The following is a 26884-nucleotide window of genomic DNA, read 5'->3' as shown; positions in this document are numbered from 1 at the left end:
CGGGTCGAGTCAGGTTGAACCTTGTCGAGTTGGAAATCAGGTTCAGGTTCGGGTTGAGTAAAAGGTTCCTCACCAACCTGACCCGATTTGAAGATGGTCGACCCTAATTCAACCTACGTCTAAAATCTCTCAATCCTAACGAGGCCTGTATAACCCATTATTTTCAAATCGAATCGAGTTGGATTTGGGTCAGCTTAGGGCAAAAACAGAAAACAATATGAAAAAAAACATAGCCCAAATTTTTTGAAAAATCCCCCTAAAGCTCTGTTCGATTTAGATTATGACTGCCGATTGTCTGTCCAAAACCTAGTATTGTCAGTCCAAGAATTGGTTTGGGACTGATAATCAGTTGTGGTTTGGGACTGATAAATGATAATCAGTTGTCATAATCTAAGACGTACAGGGCCTAAGATTACAGGATGGACGTAGGGTCCGGTCTGGTTGGGTTGGCCATGGGCTCAACCCACTACCCAGCCAAAATTACATTTTCATCACATGGGACACCCAACTGCGTACGTGGCAATCAAATCCGTTGAATCCTTCCAGTGAAGTACATCAGGGGTGTTTCGTAAAAAGGGGCGCATTTATCATTTCCTAAATTAAATAGGTTTGGACCCTAACCCAACCTAACCCGACGCAAGTTGCACCCCTCTAGTTTATTACGCGTATTTCCGTGTTAGGGCATTTCCGGACATCAAGCCGAGATTAAAATCCAGCTGATAGTCCTTTTCGAATCCACACTACAGAATGGTAAACGGAGCAGAGTGGGAGAAAAAAGGGCACTGAAAAATCGATACAGTATCTCACTCTTCTTCCACATCAAATTCCTTCAAATCACGCTCTCCATTCGTTGAAATTCAGTATCCGAAAGTCCAAATCACATCCATACACATCTCTTTCCCTCGACTTTTCCAATACAAAATTCACTATACCCTCTCTACTCTAATCCTTTTTCATCTGATTTCACTTTTTTCAGTCTTCGATATGTTGAGATAATTCGGATTAGAGTTTTAAGTGATATGGTGAGTTCGAATCACAATTCTATGAATTATTATTATTATTATTATTATTTTTGAATTCTTATCACTATTTAATGATTTCATATACTTTTTTCCTTTTTTTTTATTTCAATTCTTGTTTAGGTTTTTTTTTTTTTTTTTCCTCTTTTGTTGGATTTGAGATTCTTGAACTGTAATTTGAATTTCTTGTATCAATTAGCCTTTTTTTTCTATTTTAGAACTTGGTTAATGTAATTCTAGCTTCTTTTTTTTTTTTTAAATTTTTTCTTTATTTCATTTTTTTTTCTCATGGAGATTCAGCTTGTCTATTTTAGTTGTTGCATGTGGTGGAATTTCTATGGAAACACTGAACGAGACAAATGGTGGAAATCACGTTGAGGAGGCTTGTGGGGGGAATATTAGGTCTTTGCCCTGTTCTCCAATACAGATTGCTGATCCCGTTGTTTACAAACTTGTTAGGGTAATGATTTTTATACGTTCTTCTTTAGTTACCATATTTGTTTCAATTTGATTATAGTTTTAATCATTCTTAGAAAATTGCGTTTCGGATGTTTGGAACTATGAATGGAACTGAAGAACCAAAGAATGATTTGATCAGGGTTTTAAATTTCCGCCGAAACATGATATTTCGGTTTCGGCTTGGCGCAGAAATGAAGTTTACATGAAATCATTTTTTTTACAAGAGTTCGGCGAAATTTTGGTGTTGAAATTTCACTTTTACCTTTTTTTTACAAAATTTTCACTGAAATTTTAAAAATGTCAACTGAAATGTTATGATTTCCACCAAAATTTACGAAATTTCGATCGAAATTTTAGACATTTCGGTGGAAATTTTAAAAAAAAACTTATTATCATATTTTTACATGATTCCAGACGAAATTTCCACGGAAACCGACACTGAAACTGCAATTTAAAACCTTGGATTTGATAACAGTTGTGTGTGTGAATGCTATAACAGTAATGTATTTCAAACATTCTAACTTCTAAGTGCATGCTATTGTATTATAGGCCACTGATTTCAGTTCTTTATACTTCCTCTAAACTGCGATTTTTTCAAGAAGACAATCATTTAGTACAGATTTCACATTTTTTGAGAGATGATCACCTTATTTAGTTGGGTGCTTTGTATTAATCAAGTTTTATGCTTCAATTCATTGTCCAAACAAAATCAACAAATTTCGTGTTTCAACTAGAAATCTGCATTGTCGAGCGACACTTGCATTTGTTTTCATTGAATGATTAAATGGCCCTAAATTTTTAAAATGAGGAGCAGCAAAACATCAGCTGCATGAACTCTGAAATTTTGGTGCCACTATGGGCTATTTTTATCTTGTAATTGTGTTTTATTCATGCTAAGGTTGAAGGCGATGGAAGATTAGTACCTGCTACAGATGATGAGGTTATGGAGGTTGAGGATTTACTTGCAGATGACAAGAGTGAACCACCTTTAGTTGAAGATCCTGGAAACACTGAAGGTTGCATTTCTAATGATGGGTTATCTTGTAAGAAGGATGCTGTGCAAGGCTCAGAAGGTTACCTTTCACTTTGGTTCCTTTTATTTTTTCCCCTCCCCATGGCTATTTATTATTAAGTGTATCTGTCTGCTGGCGCGGAAGCTACCGCTTCACAAATGAATGAAGGAAGATAGATAGTATAGTAGTGGTCGGACCGGATTCCATTCCTCCCTCACTCATTGACCTACGTCGCCTGAGTGTTTTGGACCAAATGCAGTGGTGGTCCTGATCAATCATTCTATGATGATGCCATTAAACGCCTCCTCTAGTAAAGTTCTAGTAAAGTCAACGCCTTACTAATAATGGGGCGCCGATTCCATCTTATCTCCCTTCCCTGAAAGTTGACGTTTTACCGGTCTTTTCAACAGCAAGCAATCCATAAGTCTCAGGAGGGGTCATCCCCGTGGTAGGAAACACGTCCCCCTACAACCAACGTTTGGCACGTTATTTGTTCCTTCTTTAGGCTTAACAACACTCTCACAGCACCTGCGCCTAGAAGTCAACGGTGCAACCAGCTGGAACTGTGCCTATCACCCGAGAAAGAACCTTCTCTTTGATCGTACGCTTCTCTTATACGAGACTCTATCTCGCTTGCTTGTTTGCTAGCGCTCCATCTGTTGAAGCAAGCCAATGCAGCTTGTTCTATCTCCCTCCTCCCTTGCCTTCGTTCCCGATTCCTTGACAGAAGTACTTCTTCTAATTCTAATTATATATAGGAAGAAAGGGCTTAAAGGATTTCATTCCTGCCCCCAAGCAAAAAAATGCCCCACAAGCATACGGAAGCACACCAAGTGGACAAAAGCATGCCAAGCAACTAGTAGTCAAAGTCAAGTCAGGGAGGAAGGCGCTGTACTATTGGGCAAGTAGCGGTTGTAGTCTCGGCTTTCTTGTAGCTTTGGGTAAAGGACATCTTCCTTCCAGTCTTGTAGGGAATGGATCCATGCGAAAAAGCCTTTAGTTGGATCCGCCTCGAATGCTGCTTCCGACTTCCCTAGTTCTGTTCCCGGAGTTGCTTACTCCCCCTCACCCCCTCTCCTTACCGATTAAATTCATCCATCCGTCCTTGGACCGTAGTATAAGATTCAATTCAATCTAACAAGCGGACTACCTTCGGCTACTACAAGATCTTTATAAACCAACAGAAGCCAGGATTGACTCAACAATCTGTGGGGTGGGACTTTCTCCCATCTAAGTCTTCAACATAGTTAGCTGGGAAGATGGGCCTATTGGACGCCACGAGGTGTGCTGGTCGTATCCGGGCCGGGCTTGGGATATTGAATCCACACTGACTTGAGCAATCAGGCTTTCCGTCCACCTTGTTATACTCTTCGGCAATCAATAGAGATGAGAGATGCTAGAACCAGGCAAGGCGCGGGAAGAGAATGCGAGATTGAATAAGCCGCCCTATTCCTTGGATGGGACGGACAAGGACACTCGCTTCCACAGCGATCACACTACTGGAGTGGAGACCCGTATATCACACCGATGAATGTCATAGTAGAGGGCAACCCTATCTTGGAGTTGCAGGTATCGAGTGTTGTGAGGGCTTTCATTTGCGCGTTAAGGGCAGTTTCTGTTGCGCCACACGGGAGGCGCTTTCGCCTTTCCTCTTTTTTATAAAAAATACATGGTAGTCGGAGAGCCAGGCGGCATGGATTATATGTGCACTTGCGTGGTTTGATATGTCCTACAGGATTAGATTTTATATTTTGTTTTGCTTGGTGGATTTTTTACCACTTCCTGTAGTTTTTTTTACGCTAGAGTGGTTTTATATCTCCTATGCACAAGGTTGCTTCCCCACCTTAAGAGTCTTGCCGTCCCTAGATGCTCAAAGATAATATTTTATCAGGGGAGGAGAGATTGTTTTAGCGATAGAGAGAGTGTTGGGAATGTTGCCTTGTTTCCCACGGTTAAGTGGGAAGGTAAAAATAGAAACTAGCTTTTTAGGTTTTTTGTAAAACCCAGATATAAATATGATATGTGCATGTTAGTGGGTATTAGTTAGATTGTGGTTATTAATTATGTGGTTATAGGTTTAAGGTTGTGGACGTTAGTTATTTTCTGTGTGTTATGTAAGTGGGTTAGTGGGGTAGTGGCGTAGGGATGTAAAACTACATTTATGCTTGTATTTAAGTTTGTATTTCAATGGAATGGAGAAGAAAAGAAATTTACAGCAAAGGAGACTTTGTTTAGGAGAGTCATGGTTCCTCTCGAATCGAGCCATTAGGAGGTCCGGTTGCCTCGAATCAACCCCTCTCCCCCCTCTTTTCTATCTTTTGCTTTGTTTGTTTATGTTATGACCAATTAGGCATGTAACAAGTGGTATCAGAGCCGTCGATCTTGCGCCATGGCTGCGCCTCCGGATTTTGGGAATCCATACGTGAAGATCTGCAGGAGATTAAGGCACTGGTTTTGAAAATGATGGAAGAACATTGACGATTTGTGGAGGGCTTGGAGAAAATCAGCAAGGTGATCAAAGAAATCCGCAAAGATGAAAAGTTCAATCGTGACAATGTTAATCTTTTAGTGAAGAAAAATACGAGAATTGATGGTGATGAAGGTGATTCAGTTGAACGCATTGTCAAGGACCATCTTGATTTTGCTGACCCATTTCATCGTTTCAATTCGTGTTTCAATTTTGATCCCAACAAATTTTGAATGTAGAGTTCAAGAGACCGCGACCATTAACATATGGGACCCCGGTGGATTAAAGTGTTTAATTCAATAATTCGACCTTGAGGGCAAGGTCGTTACTAAGGGGGGAGGAATGATATGTGCATGTTAGTGGGGTTAGTTAGATTGTGGTTATTAATTATGTGGTTATGGGTTTTAAGGTTGTGGACGTTAGTTATTTTCTGTGTGTTATGTAAGTGGGTTAGTGTATCTGTCTTGCATGGATTATATGTGCACTTGGGTGGTTTGATATGTCCTACGGGATTAGACTTTATATTTTGTTTTGCTTGGTGGATTTTTTACCACTTCCTGTAGTTTTTTACACTAGAGTGGTTTGATATCTCCTATGGATAGGGTTGCTTCCCCCCTTGGGAGTGGAGTCTTGCTGTCCCTAGATGCTCAAGGCTAATATTTTATCAGGGGAGTAGAGATTGTTTTAGAGATAGAAAGAGTGTTGGGAATGTTGCCTTGTTTCCCACGGTTAAGTGGGAAGGTAAAAATAGAAACTAGGTTTTTAGGTTTTTTGTAAAACCCGGATATAAATACTCTTATATCTCACAAACATGGTTTGTGAGAGGAAAGAGTACGGATGCAAGAAGAGAAAAAGCGTGAGTTTTCTCTTGGGCAGCTAGAGAAAGAGAGGGGAGAGGGAAAGAGAAAGGGAGAGAGAAGAGGGCTTCTTCTCTGGGTTACTCTTTGTGTACAATCTTGGCTGAGAGGAAAGGAAATGGTTACGGGTTTGTGGGTTTGGGTTAATTCATTGTAATTCTTGTATATTGTTCTTCTCATAGCGGAAGATCGTGTTCTCACTCGTGGATGTAGGCATCTTGGCCGAACCACCGAAATCTCAGTGACTTCTTGTTGCTTGTGTTCACTTTTACTTCTTTGATTATTTGTGTACAATCCGATCGGATTTTGCCCGGCGGGTTTTCTCGAGATCGATATATATATATATATATATATATATATATATATATATATATATATATATATATATATATATATATATATATATATATATAAGGAAAAGGATTGTGAGCTTGAGCTCTCAAACCTTATGGTGCGCTTGAGCTCTCAAACCCATGTGGCCCACATTGTTAGGATGATCCAAAGCATTCATTTGAAAGGCCCTTACATAGATAGAGTGTGTACAAAAAATCAGCTCCATAGGATCATCCTAACCCATCCATTTGTGGAGGTCAAAATGGACAGACTACAAATCTGCCCATTTTTGCCCTCCACTTTTGGAGGGGTTAGGATGATTCAATGGAGCTGATTTTTGGTACACACCCTATCTATGATAGGGCCTTGCAAATGAATGGTTTGGATCCTCACAGAAATTGTGGGACCCATGTGATTGGTGCACTCAAGCGCACCGTTTGATTCCAGCGCTCAAGCGCACCAACACATTCCTCTATATATATATATGTGTGTGTGTGCGTGTGCGTGTGCGTGTGTATACTTAGAGAGAGAATATTTCTCTCTCTTTCTCTCTCTATATCTCTCTCTCTCTCTCTATATATATATCTATAGAGAGAGAGAGAGAGAGAGAGAGAGAGAGAGAGAGAGAGAGAGAGAGAACATTTTCGAAAGCACTCTACCTTGTCGCCAGATGGACAAATACTCCAACTAGAAAAAAAAATCCAACGTTCGATTTAGGAAAGACTCAAGCCATATCAAAACAAGATGAAATAGCCCCTAAATCCTATATGCCACTTTACAGTGAAGAAATACATGATCAGCAGATTCCTCCTATTCCTTATAGAAGACACATACCTGCTAATCAAAAACTCTTTCTCTGAAGCATATTGTATTTATTAAGCCGACTTAGCACAGCCATCCAACAAAAACCCTCCATGTTTGGGGGAACCGGAGTACCTAAAAACATATGCTAGATGGGATGTGAGTCCTCACCAACTATTAGTGAATTAAAAGAGGATTAGAGTGAAAAAACACCAAGCGCCTGGAACTCAAATTCTTTTGTTGGACTCAAAAGGGGAAATATGCACTTCCTCTAAGAACCTAAGAACAGACAGGAAACTCTCATATTTAACTTGTCTAAAAGTTACTCCTAAAGACTCGACCCCCTGTGATACTTGGCCCGTCATGGTCGACTAGGCAATATAGGCTCAAAAACCATGGTGCATACATGACTCACCTTATCACAGATATTCCAAAAACCTAATTCCATACCTCCACCTTCCTAAACCTAACTTTATACTCAAAAGATTTTTCTCAAAGAAGAAATGGTCTGCATACATTCAAGCCCTGTCCAATAGGAAGGCTCCTGCACTCATCCTCCTTCCCCAACAAACCAGCTCCATTTTTTAGTTCTTTGCCAAACCTCCTCAATCATTTCCCCCTATAGTGCAGTTTTCCTCAATTCATCATTTTTTATGAAAGCCCCTTGTATTGCTTACAATCTCCTTCCATTCGATTTAGTGTTTTCTCTCGCTTCTTTTTTCTTTCTCATAAGAAATCTCTTTGATTTTTTTCCACTTTAGGTTTGCCTTTTCTAGTGATTTTGAACAAGGACATGAAATAAACCAGAAGATTAGAGTGGGATGTGCACATTTGATAAAGTAGACATGCATGCAAATTTATGGAAAATAATTTGGCATACCTTTACGTATATTTGATCCTATACCTGGTACACGTGTACAAGTCTATTGAAGTACTTGTGCATCACAACTTGTGGTGTAAGATCTTGAATAACAGATCACTAAGAGGAAGTCTATCTTGTTAATCTGATCGTATAAAAAGATTGGTAGGGGGCAGCAAACTAGATAGACCCATATCCCTTAGCAAAGTCTTTATGATGCAAGGTTAGAAATACTTAGACAAATTAGACAGCCATAACCTACCTACCTTGGAATGTCCAATTGCTACAAAGCACTCCCATTTCTGCCTTATAATATAGCCTCCACCTCAATTCTGTCACGTGGTCTAGATTCATTGGATCTCCAACCTACCAACGTATTCATTTTTATTAATTCTCAATTGGAAAATATATTTGAATTCACTTTCTGGAGTTCCCATTCAAAAAAAAAATAAAATTGCTTGAAAAATTAGACAGCCACAAGTAACCTACCTACCTTGGAATGTCCATTTGCTACAAAGCAGTCCCAATTCTGCCTTATAATCTACCTCAATTCTGTCATGCGGTCTAGGTTCACGCCGTTGGATCTCCACCCCACCACTGTAATCATTTTATTAATTCCCAACTGGAAAATATATGAGTTCGCTTTCTGGAATTACAATTCAAAAAAAAAAAAAAAAGCTTTCTGGAGTTCTCTCTGACAATCAAAGGTTGAGTTGCACTCTTGATCTTGGAGCACATACCGTTCGGCTCTGAGACAAGGTTTATTAGAGATATGCCAGATGTATTGAGCATTGCAGTCCTAAATTTTCCTGGAAAAATAGAAGAAAGGTAAATCTGAAAAGCAATGCGGGAAATCAGAACATAGATAACCATTAAAAAAAAAATCAGAAAAGATATAGCCTAATAGTTCGTTACAAACTTTTTTTTTTTTTTTTTGAAAAACTAGTTCGATACAAACTTACGGTGACTTACTCATTATGCATATGGTTTATGCTTTGATCCTTGGAATAGAGTAAATTTTGATTATCAGAGTTAGAATATATGATTTTTTTTTTATGCATCATGCAAATATCATATGATGTAGGCTACGGATATAACTATAATTAAAAGTTTTACGTATTTCAACTGCTGACAACGACAAAATTTTTAAAAATGTTCTTGAGTGGGCACGTCAAGTTGCTCTACCATAGGCAAAGTTAACAATCACACGTATATTTGAATCAGTGCACATTGTGCTAGTCAAGATTGATACTAAATGTGTTGAATGGTTTTCCCTTGTGGCATTTCCATAAATTTCTTTGTATATTACTATATTACATGTAAAATGGCAAATGGACCTGGTTATGTCAAGTTCTCTATTTTGTATAATGATGATTACGTTTCAATAAGTTACTCTATTTTTTATGCTCTTTTTTATTCATTTTGTTGTTTGTTTGTTATTGTAATGTGATTGCATACTTGGAATTCCATCTGTATCCCGTGGCATATGTGTGCTTATGACTTAAAAAAATTCGCACACATGAGTTAGTCATCTTCTTTTTACTTAGTTTTTAGCTTTTATTATGCCTTGCAATTTGTTAAACCTTACCTTCTCTCAATAATGTTGCTATGACTTCAATTGCTTCCATTTTCTAGGTATTTTCTGGGATTTAGAAGCTTGCTGTTGCACCTGATGCCAACTTCTATATTCTACAAGTTAACTTGAAATGTAATTTTGGTTGTCTTATATATGCTATATTGATATGCTCCTTAACTTTTAGAAACGTCTCGGTTTCCACATTTTGTACTTGGTTCTACAAATAACTTTTATTCTGAATGTTCTAGATATGCCAGGGTTATCACAATCTGAGAATACGGAAGCTGATGAGAGAAAGTTGAATGCTACACTTGAGGTGCATTGTTGAAATTCCACCTTGATAGCCTTTTTCTCGATTCTTATTGCTTCTACTTTTCCTGGTTCATCATATGACAATGATCTTTTTCGGTGAAATAGTTGTAGTATGCCTCATTGTTATTATAACGTCGAAACAGTTTGTTAGCAAATTCATGTTAAATGTATGAGTTGTGCTAGGGGAAGTGGTTTTATGACTGAATGTAGATCTGAGCAAGTCATAGCTCATCGCGTCGTATAGGAAACCACTTTAGTTGGGTGATTTGGTAAATTGCAATGAGTGAAGGAGAATGGAAGAAACGGTATCCATTTTCTTTCCAATCCATGTCGCGAGACATCATTGTCGGTTTATATTCGGTTCCCTTCTCCGTCCCCATATCATTTTCCTAAATTTATTAGTTCAGAGATGTCTTGTTTGTGGTTCTGTGAATGTTTTGTTTTGGTCCCCTTGCTTTTCATTAGAGACCAGTATGTTGAGAAAATAAAATGATTATTATGCATTCTTGACAATTTTCTATGAACCTTTTTAAGATAAAATGATTATTATGCATTCTTGACAATTTTCTATGGACCTTTTTACCCTATATGTTATATATTAGTTCCCGTTATTGGGGCTCAAATTTTTTTTTGAATGGCATGGGGTTCAAATTTTTTTCTTGCATCTTTCTCCCTTTTAATGCATTCTATATTCCTTTCTTGCCTTTCAAAAAAAAAGAAAAACAGAGGAGAAATCATTAATGTATCCTATAACTATTCAAGAAAACTAAAACTTAGTTTAATAATAAAAAATTTTGAAAATAAAAATAACAAGTCCCTTGTAGCTATGAGTTGAATGGGTTGTGGTCGAATTACATGCGCTTCAAATGCCAAAATTCATCTTTTTAAGTTGATCGGTCTGGTTTAAGTAGTAAATATTGGTTAGAGGTCATTATAGCATTCTTGTTTTTCATGGTCAGATGATTGGGTGTCTTGAGGTGGATGAGGATTATTCTAGTGCAATTTCTTGGGCTCAAAGGAATAGCGGTGGTCATTGGAGCCTTGCTAGATACATTGATGGGATGTGGGATATTATGAGGGAGAGTGAGATAGTGTGTTCTCACAGTCACATCCCAGTGAGGATTATTCTAGTGCAATTTCTTGGGCTCAAAGGAATAGCCGTGGCCATTGGAGCCTTGCTACATACATTGACGAGATGTGGGACATTATGAGGGAGAGGGAGATAGTTCTTTTCAAAAAAGAAAAGAAAAGGAGAGGGAGATAGTGTGCTCTCACATCCCAGTGACGGTCAATCATGGTTTTAAATTTCGGACAAAATTTTGGATTTTGGTTGGGACCAAAACTGAAATCACATGAAACCGAAATTTTGGCTAAAATCCCAAATTTCAGCCGAAATTTCCGGAAAATGTAATTTTTTTTTTCAGAAATCACTGTTAGATGATATTCTTCTGTCCTTATAAATGAAATTTGCCTCTTTTACCTTAGTAAAAAACAAGAAAAAAGAAAATTCTTTTGTCAGTAAAACATAATTTTCTGAAGGAGAAAGGTGTGGTGCAGTTTTTAATCATTATTCATTCTATTCTCTTAACTGCAACGCTCCTCGTTTCCAATTCCAAGAAAAATGCCGTGTGTTTTCTGGACTTTTCACATGATTTGGAATGAAATGGGACGTTTTGACCATGCTAAAGTATAAAAGATTGAATAACTCCTCCAACAGCTTAAGCTTTTGGAGTAACTGGTCGTTTGACATGATATCAGAGCGAAGGTATTAGGTTCAAACCTCCTCGATGTTAAAAAATCCACATGGAATGGCCAACCCAAAAGAGGGGGGCCACATGTGCCACGTGTAGGCAAACCCTAAAAAGAGGGGCCACACGTGAGTGGGAGTGTTAAAGTATAAAAGATTAAATAACGCCTTCTCCAACAGCTTAAGCTTTTCTAGTAGCTGGTCATTTGACAGAACATACCAAAATTTCAGGATTACAGCTAGAAAGCTTGATTCATAGTTTTGTTCTAGGAACGGAGTGTTTCAGAAATTCCATCTAGCAGATGAGCGTCAAGCACGTCGTCAATGTTGGGAGGAGATTAAGGCGGCAGAGATTGAACGGTTAGAAAATTTGATAGGTTCCTCAGAAGGCGTGTCTCCCAGGAGTCAAGGGATTCTCTTGACCGGGAAGTTAGTTTAGAGATTCGGAACCGGATAGACGTGGTTGAGGATAAATAGGAGGCGGATTCTAGATTGATGGGTTTTCTGGAGTTAGAAGAGGATGAAGTTGTTCCTCGTGAAGAAATGGATGAACTTTTGGCAATAGGAGATGTCTTTGGAATAGGTTATGATGACGACCTGAAAGCCACAAAAAACTTATTTCGTTCTATGGCTATTAGGAACTTGAAGGAGTGTAGAGAGGTTGGGAAGAAGAATGAGGTTAAGGGGGCCGAGGGTAGTAACCCTGTATAAAAAGCCTTCCGGCCCAAAAAAAAAAAAAAAGGAGGAAAAGGGGAAGGGGAAGGGGAGGGGAAGGGGAAGGGGAAGGGGAAGGGGAAGAATGATAGGAGAAGACAAAAAATTTAGGTTGAGGAGAAAAGGAGGAAGAAAAAGGAAGATATGATAGACTAGTGGGAGAGAAGCAATGGATCTATTCTAGATAGGTTTGGGAGGGTATTGAAGGTTGCGAGGAGAGGCTATTCTTTATGATGTTTAGGGAATTCGAAGGTTTTAAGTTTGAGGCTGAGGAATTTGAAGGATGTACTTCCCCAGGAATCCACTGATTAAAGAGCTTGATGATTGACGTGTTACACATCCAGAATTTACCTTCTACTGCCTTGGCTTGAGAGACTCGTTTTTTCGTTTCGTTTTTGTGTGGATGCCTTAAGCTTTGTTCTTCCTGGGAGTGCATTAGTTCGGAAGTGTTGGGATTAAGGAGGCTATAGTCATTTGTTTTTGGGCCCCAATCACCCCCAAAGTCTTTGAAGGTGCTGTCTCTGGGATTCTAGGTCGACAGTCAGCAGTAAGCAGTGGCCTTAGTAAATATTTTTTGGTTGTAAGAAGATGTAAATGATTCAGTTAACCGTTTAGAATAGGAATGCTTATATCCCAATGTAAATGTTATGTTTACTTCATTCAAGATTGGTCCCGGTATGCTGGTCCAGTCTGTTTTAATATTTTGTATGTAGATTGGGACTACTGGTCCCGATTGCTATCTCAATATTAATGAAATATATCCAATTTTTTTAAAAAAAAGAAAAAGAAATTCCATCCGATATTGAATAGTATTGACAACTAATATATATCTTGATAGCATTCATCATTCTTTGATTCAAAGAATTGTCCCATCTCAATTAAAAAGGCAAATATTATTTAGGAGGAAATCTATTTCCATTACTACGGGCCGATCCAAAACAAAATATTCATTTGTGATCTATTGGACAGAGATCCACTTATTCAATTTGTTGCATAGTTTTAAAACTCCCTCGTTTCATTACGGACTCCCCCGAGTCGACTCCCTTTTACCTTGGCCGCATTCCACATTTTGCTTTACAGTGTCAATAAAAACTCCTTTCAATCTCCTGAATTATGACCACATCAACCGAGTACTAAGCTTCGTCAACCGAGTACTTGACCGTGTTGTGCCTGGTTGACTAGGATTTTCTTCGGCCACGTTCTACCCTGCATCCGCGTTTTTAAACATTGATTTGTTGATTCCTCAGTTTTTTTCCCCGTTCTTGGTGGTATTAATATGCCACTGTGTCTGGATATCTTATATGTCTCTCCAAGAAAATGGACATCTCCAGAAAAGATTCACTTCTTTTTTTTCTATACTCAGACTAATCCACCTGCTTAGCTTCTTGTATTTAAACTTTTTGAGTTATTGTTTAATGTTTATATCTTGTATGACTCGAGGAAGAATGATTCGAATTTGAGTTTATGCTATGCACATTATATAATGAGAAATGTATCCATAACATCTCATTTACACTCATAACTCAAGTTGGGTAGTTCTAAAACATATTCATAAAATACTTTCTGACTGTTTTTCGACCAAATGACAATCAAATGCATTCACTTCCCCTTGCAATGCGTGGTTATGCATCTACTTTGCATGCTAGCAAATGGTCAAGGAGCACCACATTTGATTGTCATGTTAGCATTATAGACATGTTTGCATCTTTTCCTTTTACTGTTCTTAAAAAGTTGTTACTTTTATTATTCTAAAAAAGTATGTTTGTAGATTCTCTTTTATGGTAATGTACGGTTTGCAGTTGGATATCTATAACTTTACTTTTTTGTTTGATGGGTAAGCTAAGGTGTATCTATTGCTTTAGTTCATACTTCGCAGATTTTATTGGCTATTCGTTTTGCTATATGTTTTCATCTTTCAAGTGGTTCTGAGTGTCTTTCCCTCTCCTGTACAAGGCATATATGAGAGTTATTCTATTGGTTGCTTTTGTCATGTCTTCCCATTTTGTACATATTTTGGCTGAAATTTGAAGTTTAAACTTTTGCATTTACAAATATTCATTGATTTGGAATTATTTACGTGTTTATGTTCCTGAACCGTGTATTATATGGACAGGTTTCTGATCAGCTTGGCCAGTTGCCAATTAGTAATGAGAAGCATCAAGCTGAAAATTCTTTGCGGGAAACTGCTCCCCTGTTGTCACCTACTGTACAAGATGATAGCAATAGTACTCAATTAGGGAATGTTGAGATGTGCCCAGAACCAAAAGATGAGCCAATTACCAATGGGTCTTCACTTTCTTCTGACATTGGCACCAGTTCCATTCCTGATTTTTCTACTATAAAAGGTGAGATCTGTTTGGATAATCTATCTATAAGAGAACTTCATGAAACTTTCAGAGCAACTTTTGGACGAGAAACTACTGTCAAGGATAAGTTGTGGCTTAAGCGACGGATTGCCATGGGGTTGACTAACTCTTGTGACGTTTCAACTACAAGTTTTATAATTAAGGATAAAACCTTAATCCGCAAGCGAGTGAAAGAGGACACTCACTCTAGGATGGAAAGCATTACGTGTATGGATGGTTCTATTTCCACAGGTCAAATTACCGGAGCAATAAATGATAATTGTAGGGATTCACCAACTAGCCCAACTAACCAACTGGAAATTCAGCGGTGTTTATCTGGAGACGAGATGAAACCTACAATAGAATATGACATGAAAAGTGAAGAGACTGCAGCAAAAAGGGTTAGAAAGCCCACTAGACGGTATATTGAAGAACTTTCAGAAGTTGAAGCCATGGAATGCAGTGGGAGATTGATTCCTTCTTTAAAAAATTCTGGACATGGTCAGTCCTCACCAAAATCTCGGGTCAGGCCTGTCCAAAATGTTGGTTCAGCAGGACCAACGGTTGTCACTAGGCTGCATTCCCTTGGAGGATCTGGTGTTCAGGTCCCGTATGTCTCTAGGGTGCGAAGAGGGCGCCCGAGAGAAAATTTTATGGCTCTCATGGTATGTTCAATGTTTTTCAAGTCGAGCAATGCATTTCTGATAGTAATTCGGCTAATTCTGATTCAAGTAATTGCTTTAGCTGCATGATATGAATTGGTCAAGCAAAAGCTATGTCATTCTTTGCCATCTGAATAATTTTTGCTTCTTCCTGGTTAAATTTATGTTTTGTTATCATCATATTAATTTGCGTGTCCTTTTCCTAGTTATGCAATTTCTATCTGTTTACCTTCAATTGACTACTAAAAGCCCAGTTATTTAGTAAGTGCATCTGTGAGAATACTCTTTTAAAAAACCTGTGTTTGAAGGGAGAACACCTGATAGTGGTGATTTTGGACAAAACATCACTTCCACGAGGGTAATTGTTAGAAAACTCTATCTGGTTTCCTTCTGTTTAAGTTTTGGTGACGATTTGTGGGAGCTAGAGTTCCTCTTCTTGCACATGGTCTTAGAGAAGGGGTGTTCTTTTTCTTTTTTCCAATGTTAATGATTGAAATTGTTAAATCGATTTCCGTAAGGAAATATTGTGGTTTATTACCAATATATGAAGTGCCACCATAAGTATAGTATTTTCTTCCTTCTTTTAAAAGGTGAGGCACAAAGCTTTTTATATCTCCAATCTATGTTGTTGCCACCACTTTGGGCTTGTAATTTTTTTCCTTGAACAAAGTTTAGTGAGAAGAATTGTTGATCAAAAGCGTGATATATAAGTTAAACATTGAGGCATTTCCGTGAAATCAGTACGTTAGAAGCAATAATCTAGTGTCCCACTTTGCTATGAACTCGATGTCTCTTGTGTGTTTGGTTCTTCTAGTGCTATGTAGTATCAACTCAACTCAACTCAACTAAGCCTTTGTCCCAAACTAGTTGGGGTCGGCTAATGTATCCTTTAGAAAATTTTCATGAAGAAGGTGAAAGGATCTACCTGGCTCAAATTGACCAAGTATAGTAATCAAATGAAGGCAAAATTATTATTATAATTTTTTGAATCGTAAAAAAAGGCATACTTATTGCAAAACAATGAATCTAAAGATCAAGTTGGAGAGGATGGGAAATAGGGTAAGTGATGCGTATTGTAGGCCCAATAAGTGCCATATTTGCCTATTAGAATTTTAAGGATTTTTATTTTCATGTTTTAGGCTTTAGGGATTTTATTTTTCATGTTATTTTATTTCCATGTTATTTTAATTGCCTATATATAGGCCTCTTGTATTAAGGTTTTTAGAGATTTTGATGAATGAATGAATGAATTGAGAACATAGATTCTCCCCTATACCTCTTCTTCTTCCCTTTATTCTCTTCTCTTCCTTCCTAGTGGATTCTAGGATTCTTCTTCTCTTAATCTTCTATTTCTCCCCTCAAATTTTTATCTTCTCTCTTCTTTCCTAGTGGATTCTAGGGTTCGTCTCTCCTTCCCTCCATCTATTCTACTTCTCTTCCCCTTATTCTTTTCTTTTCTCCTCTTTATGCTATTTCTCTTCCCTGGATCACATCAATTTGGTATCAGAGCAAAAGATCCAACCCTATTTTTCTCTCACTATTCTCTTTCCCCTTGGTTCTCGTTCTCTCTATTCTCTCTTTCCTTCTCTTCACCATCTTCCATCCTATTTATCTCTCAGACCCCACCATCTTCCGCAAACCCAAACCCTCTCCCTCATCTAATCCAATCCCAAAACAGAACCAAAAAAAAAAAAAAAAAATCTTCAACAGCACCCTTGTTTCCCTATTATTTAAGCCTTCAAAACACCACCCAAAGCCGCTATCCCCTTCCTATCACAGATCCACCATCTGTCCTAAACCCTAACTCCACCACAAACCAGCCACCATTCGGCCTTCCTAAATACTTAGAGTTTAGGCGCAATAAGTCCAAAACCTAGGCCTTCCTTCAGAAATAGAAGCTGCATCAACAAAAGCAGCGACAAAAGCTGAAAATAAACCGTGAGTGAAGGGCTTGGCTCGAAAAATTGGGATTTTTCTTCAAAACATCCAACAACAGAGCTATTCCTGCCATTTCTCGGAACTTTGCCCTAAAAAGAATCGCATAGGATATTGTTCAGAGAGTACTTTCCATGAAAGGGTTGTTGAAGCTATAGTTCCTTTCCCCCCTTCTTAGTAATTAGAAATCTGTTACGTGAGGATTTTTGGGTCTATCCAAGCCGCTGCTGTTGCCATGTTGCTGTGTTCCACCGAAAAAAAAAAAAGATTCATGGGTGAGTACGTAACTTGCACAGCAAGTTTCACAAAATATAAGGCAAGTGCCCAAACTTATCTTTTACAATTTTGGTGGTAACTTTAGACAGGCAAGTTGCTTAATTTACATCCTTAAATCTCTCAGTTTCTTTACTTGCCCAAGGCAAGTTGCTTGATTTACATCCTTACATCTGTCAGTTTCTTCACTTGACAAACAAGTAACCTTTTGAGTTACCTAAGTATCCGGTTACCATCAAAATAAAAGAAGGCAACTCTCCACACCCCCTATTTTTCTCTTGGACACCCCCTTTATTTTCTCCACTTCTCAGTCACATGGCTGAGATCATTTAATAGGAAAAAGAAAAAGAAAAAGATAGATAACCTCCCGCCCCTTTTGTTCCCTGGACACCCCCTGCTAATTATTGAATACCTTATACCATAAGGTAAATTTCCACCCCCTTTTCCTCCTTTAGACACCCCCCACTTAAGTAACTCATTAGTTTTACCCCCATTCTTACCTTGGATAACTCATTACTTTTCCTATTCCCCCCTCTTTTATCTTTAGGCACCCGCCCAAAAAAAAGAAATAGAGTTTTCTTTTTTCTCTCTCTAGTCTCTCTATCCTCTCTCCATCTAGTTTCTCTCTCCACTTTCGGGCTATTTTCGCTCGAAATTTGTCCGTGACTTCTACACGGAAGTTTTTCCACGTAGAAAGGAGAGCACATCCATCTCATTTTCAGCCGTAGACAGTGACTTTCAGCACAATTTCAGGAGAAATCTCAGCCGTCGATCACGTTCCATCATCCGATCGGCAACTTTTTAACATCCGATCGACGATCCGCGAAAAGCATTATTTTTCTTTCGACATCACAGACATATCTTACCGATGATTTCCACAGATTCCATCTTGGGTCATGCTACATTGATTCGCCTCACTATGACTGCACCATGGGTTCCATATTTCTATGGTTCCGATGCCTACTACTATCCCTATGGAGATTACGATGTTGCATGCCTACAATGGATCAAGGCTCGTGATGCATACCATAAGTATTATGGTTATGATCATCAAATAACCATACATCGAGTTAAGAATACAATATTTAGAGATGCCAAGGTGAAATGGAGACACTTCTTGAAAGAGCGCAGTGACTTAGGTATGCCTTGTTTTAGTCGATGGTAAGATATCCGTGATGAGTTCGCGAAGGTCTATGCTCGAAAAGCTTATTATCGATATCATCAGAGGCAAAGACAAGTCCAACCCCGAGGAGCCTGGGAACAACAGACTCAAGTTACTTTGGATCAGCACTCAGACATGATAGCTAATATGAAGGTAACCTTGAATCGCATTAACAAGCACCTTGGGTTTAAGGCTCCCATGGAGGCCATGACTGTCAGGAACTCATGCTCAGCCTACCCATCTCCTTCTTCCCCTGTGGATGAGGCTGCATCTCTAGAAGGAGAGGAAGATCCCATGACTGATATTGTCAACTCCCAAGACATGCCAGACATAGATGATGCTAGTGGTCTGCCAGAGGCCATTGTCTTAGAGCCAGACATGTATTTTCAGTGGTCAGTCAGATGATATTTGTTGATGAGGCCGACATCGATGAGTATGATGATTCCGAGATTCTCTCAGGGCCGACTGCCGAGCATCGAGAGAGCGAGCTCAACACTTCCACTACTAAGGCAGATATTCTGGCTGGGCCACGTGAGGCTGGCCCATCGACAGAGTCGACAGAGCACAGCCGCGAGTCAGAGGCGAGTGTCCTGACCGATGAGCCATTACCGGAGATAGATGATCGAGAGCACATTGTGGAGGATTGCCATATCTTTGAGCAGATTGCAGGACTTTGTGTTGACACAGAGGAGATATTGGTAGATATTATTCATGTGGATATGGTAATGCCTATGGATGTTACATCCAGCACAGGCGAGATCACTTGCATGTTTCAGCAGATGATTGGATTTATTGGGATTACTATTTCTACATTCTGTTGTACTTGTCAGGGTGGATTGCTTATGCCGATCTCTATTAGGCAAATGTATGACACCAATGGTCTTCTATTACTACTGGAGTGGGTTATTTATATAATTGATCCAGGTGGACTAGAACTCGAGGCGAGTTCATTTCAATAAGGGGAGAATGATGCGTATTGTAGGTCCAATAAGTGGCATATTTGCCCCTTAGAATTTTAAGGATTTTTATTTCCATGTTTTAGGCTTTAGGGATTTTATTTTTCATGTTATTTTATTTCCATGTTATTTTAATTGCCTATATATAGGCCTCTTGTATTAAGGTTTTTAGAGATTTTGATGAATGAATGAATGAATTGAGAACAGAGATTCTCCCCTATACCTCTTCTTCTTCCCTTTATTCTCTTCTCTTCCTTCCTAGTGGATTCTAGGATTCTTCTTCTCTTAATCTTCTATTTCTCCCCTCTAATTTCTTATCTTCTCTCTTCTTTCCTAGTGGATTATAGGGTTCGTCTCTCCTTCCCTCCATCTATTCTTCTTCTCTTCCCCTTATTCTTTTCTTTTCTCCTCTTTATGCTATTTCTCTTCCCTGGATCGCATCAGTAAGAAAACAACACCAAAGAGAAAAAAAATTTCTTTGTTTTTTCTTTTATATGAGACTCTATGTTTGATCCACCACTATATGAACTCTCTAGCTTCTTACTAACAAGAAACACCCCAATTACGCTCATGGTGGACCAAATCCCTGAAGTGCTTCCCCTAAGTTTTTTAAAGCAAATAGGGGTGCTTCATCATGATACAGACAACTTGTTGGGAAGCTTACAATTTCTGAATGGTGCTCTAGGTAAAGGGATTATTTTTAAGATTAACAGTTACTTGAGTATTGAGATTTCTTCTGATGCTGATTGGGCAAGATTTCCTCTAATAGGTCTCTATGGATATTGCACCTTTGTTGAAGGAAACTTTGTAACTTGGAAAAGTAAAAAAAAGATTGTAGTTGCTAGATAAAGTGTGGAGGCCGAGTACAAGACAATGTCATATTCCTTGCGAGTTAATGTGGATGAAAACTCTTATATCTCATATGGGTTTTCAGTTGAGGAACCGATGGAGATGTATTATGATAACTCATATAGCAAACATTTCAGTATTTCATGAGAGGACTAAACATATTGAAGTTGATGGTCACTTTATTCAAGAAAAGATCCCAAGAAAACAGATTTCCACTAGACTTCCACTGTGTGAGGTCAAGGGATCAAATAACAAACATATTTGGAGAGGCTCTTGGTCAAAGTCAGTCTTGTTTTATTTGTTCCAAGCTAGACATGGATGATATGTATGCTTCATCTTGAGGGAGAGTGTTGAGATTAGAATTTTTTTTAATAATGTAGTGACATAGTGGCGTCTTTTATGTTTTAGTGGTTAGTTTTGCTAGTCATGTGGGTTTTATGATGTAGGGTTTGATTGGACCCATTATCAATGTTTTGAAAATCGGAATCGAATCGTAAATCGTAATTGGGGTCGAATCGTATCGGATTGTAAATCGTAAGATTAATTCAAAATATAAAAAATATGCATAATAAAGAATTATAAATAAATTAAAGAATAAAAATAGGCAATTATTCATTTTTCATCCAAATTCATTAATTCAAACAGAAACTATCATGATTAGCATTCAATATCGTCATATGAATTGTTTATTGACAGACTTGACACATACTAATAATCTAATTCTCATCCAAACCCATGCATCTTGGTTAATAATCTTTAAAAAAAGACACAAGATCATATCAATTCTCAAAGTCCCAAACATCAAATGAAAAATATCAATCATAAAAGACGCGAATCAATGTTGTCATTATGGTAGTCTCCCACCTCGACTCCCACCTCGATGTAAGTAATGCCCTCAACAAATGATTTGTGCTTGACTGGTTCGATTCGTTCGAAGTCCTACTCCTCCTCTGCCTTCTTCCTTCTAATGAGAGGGATTTCAAAGGCGTCTTGTAATGTAGAAAGGAAATGAGGTCTTTTGAAAGAAAGACATATTTTCTTTTATACAAAGCTTAATTTGGATAAATCGCATAAATCGTATGAATCGTACGATTTACTATCGAATCGTAAGATTCATACAAATTAAGATTCAATCATGGGATTCAAATCGTTTTGCCTAAGAATCGTAAATCGAATCGTAAATCGTAAGGTTTTCAAAACAATGCCCATTATCATTAGTTATTGCTGTAATTTTTTCTTTTCAGCCCATTTATATTTCTGAAGGTATGGAGTTCGTGGGGTTAGATGTTCAACCCTACAAACTCCTCTCCTCTCTCTCTCTCTCTCTCTCTCTAATATCCACGACTTGGGTGGCCTCCCACGATTCCCCCTCCCCTCTTTTTTACTTCAACAGATTTGATTGAAATATGATTAAATTAGGGTAAAATCCACAATCTCAATAGAGAAAACCGGCTGCCAAATAAATTGAAATCTTATCAAAACTATTTAGTTTCCCTCTAAATTGACTTCTAAAATTTCTTGAAATGTAAACTTGTTGTAAATCGCCAAATAAAACCCAAAGATACTTATTTCAGATATATGAAACTTTTCTAATTGGAAGGATCCCAAATTCTGCCCTAGAAACACTTTCCATGGTTTCCTCTCACAGGGCCCGCCAAAATCAATATAAGATGTACCCAACAAGTATTAAAGAATCATCATAAGCTAAAATCACCCAACCTGGCAATTTTTGTTATGATTAGACTCTTGAAAGGCACATGGATGCTAGCCTGGTGTTTCAATTTCATGAGGGTCTCCTCTCTTGTTCTTTTCCTTTTTTGTGAAAAGATAACATAATTTATTAATAAAAGAAATTACAAGGGGGTTGGCTAAATCGTCGGCACTTCTAAGAATGTAGAAGTTATATGTTGCACATCTAGCCATATCCCTAATCTCATCAATGTAACTAGCAAGCCCTCCAGGGCGTGCTTCTCCTATCGGTATCCCACGCTATGAAATTTGAGGAATCTTCCTCTACAATAAGAGAACCATTTATCTCTTTCCTGTTAAATTTCAGACCCGTGAGGATCAATCTTATTTCCGACTCATTTGAATCAGTCCTTTTACGATGCGAAACGCACCTCAAAACAGTCCCCTAGATCTCGATCAACTCTCTCTTCTATTGGACATCTTCTTCGACTATGGCCGTGTTCATGAGAACTTTCCTTGGATAATGGATTCTCTGGAAGGCCTATATGTATTGTTTGGGGTAAGATTCATGTCCAGTACATGCGGAGATTTGCTCAATTTTTCTTGAAATTCTTGATGTTTCTTTCTCCATGTTTTGATAGAAGGGAACTGATTGGTTGACTTCTTACATGAAGGAAAGATTTTTTTAATCAGTGTAGGCCATCGGGCAAACTCTACCCCTCTTGTAAAATTGTCCTTTTACTTTCTAATGAAGCCTTCGTTATCGTCAAGAATAAAATAAAATTGGAATACGTATTTGCGATCTTTAGAGGTTGCTACACATGGTTCTTGTAAGGTTTATCTAGACTCTTTATATCTTAGTCATGCATACCCTACATTTATTTGAAAGGACCTTTGGTTTTTCTTTCCTTATTTTTGTATTTTGGCATTTTTTGTTATTTATATAGTTTTTGGAAGTACTCCTATTTTGTACTCAGCCATGTACATTCTCTATATCTTATGCTTTCATGAACTAAACCTTGTATGAATAAGACATTTTTTCGACAAGATTTTTTTTGTTTTCTCTAAAAAAGTAAATAAATTATGATACCCCAACATGTCGGGTTTTCTAGGGTCCGTATGTCTAACATCGCTTGTTGTGTCTGATACCAAAACAAGTGTTGTTCCTAATTTTAATAATTCCAATCCATTTATATTTTGACATATATTTGGAACTTGTGGAAAATGATTCATTTGGTTTCTTACATACTAGTTGACGTGGTTCCTCTTTGTATTCTTTTCCGTTTGTAGCCCTAAATGCTTATCGGCATGTTGATCCATCATTTTGCTTTACTATAATTCATTGTGGTTGTATTAAACACTAATTCTCTAACTGCTAGGTCACATTGTCATATTCATGCCAAAAATTGTTCCTAATTTTAATAGTTCCAATCCATTTATATTTTGACATATATTTGGAACTTGTGGAAAATGATTTGTTTGGTTTCTTACATACTAGTTGGCGTGGTTCCTCTTTTTATTCTTTTCCGTTTGTTGCCCTAAATGCTTATCGGCATGTTGATCCATCATTTTTCTTTACTATAATTCATTGTGGTTGTATTAAGCACTAATTCTCTAACCGCCAAGTCACATTGTCATATTCATGCCAAAAATTGTTCCATGGCCTTTCTCTTGCTCTTCAATTTATTGAGTTTTCCACATGAGCTGCTTAGCATTATTTTGGCTTGACCTTTTATAGAATTGCAAAAGTGAGTTTCTAGTGGCTGGAAAAAAGTTACTCTTGGAAAGGCCATTTGATGTGTGGAATTCTAGTGAATATGTTCTTCCATTAATTAATATTCACCGGGATCTTTTATAGAACTTGCAAGGGCCAATTTCTTTGCGGTGGAAATTTATTGTCCATTGGATCCCCTAAGTTGCAAATGATTCGTAATTTCCCTTTTTTGGTTAAAGGAAGTATCCCTTTATCTTTTATCTTAAATGCTTTTTTTAAAATTTGCAGAAATACCATCCTAGTGGCATGGCCGCCAAACTGGTAAAGAAGGCACTTGGCGTGCGTGTCTCCCGGCAAGATGGCGACAAAGGAGGCAAAATGTGGAAAGCCAAAGCCTCACCTAAACGAGTTGAAAAACCAGTAAGACAAACTATGTACCATCTATGACTTGCTTCTATTTTTGCCTGTTTATTTTGTGGTTCATTTTCGTAAGTTGTTTCAATTGAAGAGGGCCATTACATACAATGGAGAGCACATACCGTAGTATGAAGTTTCGTAAGACTTGAAATGTTTTGAGCATGTTTGTCCCGAGGCTTATGGGTTTTAGCAATTTGTATTGGGTGCTAACGAATCGGATCTACTATACCCCCATTGCCACCCCCACCCACCCACACACGTACACACACAAAAGAAACCCTAGCTTTGGATATCGAGAAAGGGCATTTCCCTCTTATATAAGCCTTTTACCCCCAAGAAACCCTAGCTTTGGATATCGAAAAAGAGCACCTCTCTCTCTCTCTCTCTCACGGCTTGGTGAGCCTCCCTCCCTCTCCCCTCCCCTCCCCTCTTTCACTTCTTTGCTTGCTTTCCTCCTCTCTCTCTCTCTGTCTCTCATTACTTCTGCTTTCTTTCCTCTAACCCTGACTGTTGGGTTCATAAGCTGCCTCCTTACCCCTTTCTCTTCCCTCTTTAAATCTTGATTCTACATTCTTCTTCCTTTGTCTTATCTTAGACATGAACAACCCTTTTGTCCCTCTAGATTGATCTCTTCCCCCTCTCGGATATTACCTGCAGCGGATGATCAAAGAAATACGCCCATCTCAATTTTATCTCAACGCCTTACTTATATTTTTCCTACCCCTTGAACTATTTCCATCACTCCTTACTTATTTCACCCTAATCAACCCTTCCCTGTTTCCCCCAACTCTCTACCCTGCTCTGAATATCAAGCATCATATCCTTACCCCCATCAGACATCTTGTAGACCATAGCTCGGTGAACTTTATAGATCTGATTATGATGCCATAATTTTACTTGACCACTGATTTTATTTCATATTGGTTAGTTGCTTTTTGTTGGGACTTATAGTATGGAAAATGGTTTGGATAAATTATTTGCCTTTGATGGTTGAACTTTCTAGCTTGTAGCCTATAAAACCTTTCTTGGTTTGATTATTCATCTTTTTTCTGATATTTACCCAATAAACGTTGTGTCATGGATTATTTTTCCTTTTAAGGCCATGTTTGGCAATCATGATTTTTTTCAGGGAATATTAGTTTGCCAAGTGATGCGAGAGGGGTAGAAAGGGTGGGAGAGTGAGTGATTTGAGAAGGCAGTATGAGAAGGTTATTAGTGGTTGAAAAATAAAACTCTATTTCGATAAACTAATATTCTATGGATAAAATTGTCTTGACTGCCAAAAATGGCCTAAATGATTAGGCTCGTAATTTGTATCTGAATGTGATGGAGTCTGTTCACACTTATGCCAATTGATGTTGTTGCTTCTAGATTGTTTCCGAAACAGACGGAGAAGAGATTGTTTCTGAGGGAGAAGAGCAGGCTACAACAACCTGTACGGATGAGCTGGAGCAAGCTCCAGAGCCAGAGAAATTAGATTTCTCTGGGCACACTTCAGATGAAAATGTTACAACTGTGCCAACTGGGAAAGGTGGGGCTAGAAGGAAGCATCACCAAGCATGGACTCTTTGTGAGGTCACAAAGCTAGTTGAAGGGGTATCTAGGTATGGAGTTGGAAGGTGGTCCGAGATCAAACGGCTCGCCTTTACCTCGTATAGTTACCGCACCTCAGTTGATCTCAAAGTATGTCTAATCATTACTTCTTAGCTTCAATTAGTTGCAAGATTCCTTGTAATTGTGAATGTCCACTTGTTCTTTGAAAATAGAAAGTGTGACTAGTAACTTTGTTGCTTTTTGTGGAGTTTTAAGGCAAAATACATATATTCTAACAACTGGTTTTTTAAATTGTAGGATAAATGGAGAAATCTTCTGAGAGCTAGCTTTTCACAAGCACCCATGGAGAAAGGGGTGAGCAGTATCCACGGTTCTTTGTTATTATGTTTCTTTTTGTTATTTATATGAATGAAAGAGGCATACCCTAGTTAAGATTTTACAAATCGAACCCTAATCACTATGCTAAACTATTAATCTGCTCACTTTGTTTTCCTCTTTGTGGAGTAATTGCAGGGAAAGAACTCCCGAAAACATGCTTCAATACCCATACCTGCACCCATTTTAGTTCGTGTAAGAGAGCTGGCAGAATTGCATTCCCAGGCTTCCGACCAGAGCTCTATCAAGTTTACAGGCTCAAGTGGTAGGAGCATACATGAATCAAGGTCTGGATATTTGTAACTTTGTATGTTACAAATAAAAATAATTATGATATTTATGTATGATATATTCCAAACTTTGTTCAACGTGTTGGTGTTATGGGGTTTCAAGGGTTTGATGGTTGAACACTGAGAAGCCTCGACGAAGTGGCTCTTACATCAGTCCTGCAGAGATAGGTTACAGTCGTCGCTCTTATTTGCACGAGGTTATTTTAATTTAATCTCATTTGCAAATGGGCCATTAAGCATTATTTGCAAATAGTTGTGCTCAACTTCAAAACCAATTAGCATATTAGATTATATTGTGAATAATTATTCTGGGCATCCAAAGATGCATTTATCCTGCTGAGTTAAAAAGTTTTGTTTACCTGCAGGGAGCTTGCTTTTTTTAGTTGTAAATCCTATCTATAAGTGCAACAATATCTGACTGTTATATGTTTCTCACTTTGATATCTCTCATATATGCTCCATCTCTGGCTATTTTTAGTTGTAAATGCTATCTATAAGCGCAACAA

The 26884-nt window shown here is 38.1% G+C and overlaps 1 protein-coding gene across 5 annotated transcripts; it reads left to right on the top strand.

Annotated features, from left to right (window-relative positions):
• Positions 1-720: 720 nt before the first annotated feature.
• On the top strand, positions 721-26839 carry LOC143863296 (uncharacterized). 5 transcript variants are annotated; one of them, XM_077373981.1, is made up of 9 exons: positions 721-1022; positions 1334-1479; positions 2377-2551; positions 9633-9700; positions 14271-15167; positions 24031-24162; positions 25531-25842; positions 26011-26067; positions 26227-26839. In XM_077373981.1, exons 2-9 carry the CDS (start codon positions 1357-1359, stop codon positions 26389-26391), a joined length of 1929 nt encoding a protein of 642 aa, XP_077230096.1. In that variant the 5' UTR covers positions 721-1022; positions 1334-1356; the 3' UTR covers positions 26392-26839. The 5 variants fall into 5 exon arrangements, with proteins under 5 accessions (XP_077230096.1, XP_077230097.1, XP_077230098.1 ...); XM_077373982.1 differs by having other exon boundaries at positions 1320-1479; XM_077373983.1 differs by having other exon boundaries at positions 26218-26355.
• Positions 26840-26884: the final 45 nt, after the last annotated feature.

This window comes from Tasmannia lanceolata, unplaced genomic scaffold (genome assembly GCF_043159265.1).
Source record: "Tasmannia lanceolata isolate RefF3 unplaced genomic scaffold, GAP_Taslan_0.1 ptg000044l, whole genome shotgun sequence".
Lineage (NCBI taxonomy): Eukaryota > Viridiplantae > Streptophyta > Magnoliopsida > Canellales > Winteraceae > Tasmannia > Tasmannia lanceolata.
Note: the sequence above shows the minus strand (reverse complement) of the source record. Positions and strands in the feature narration are given on the sequence as shown.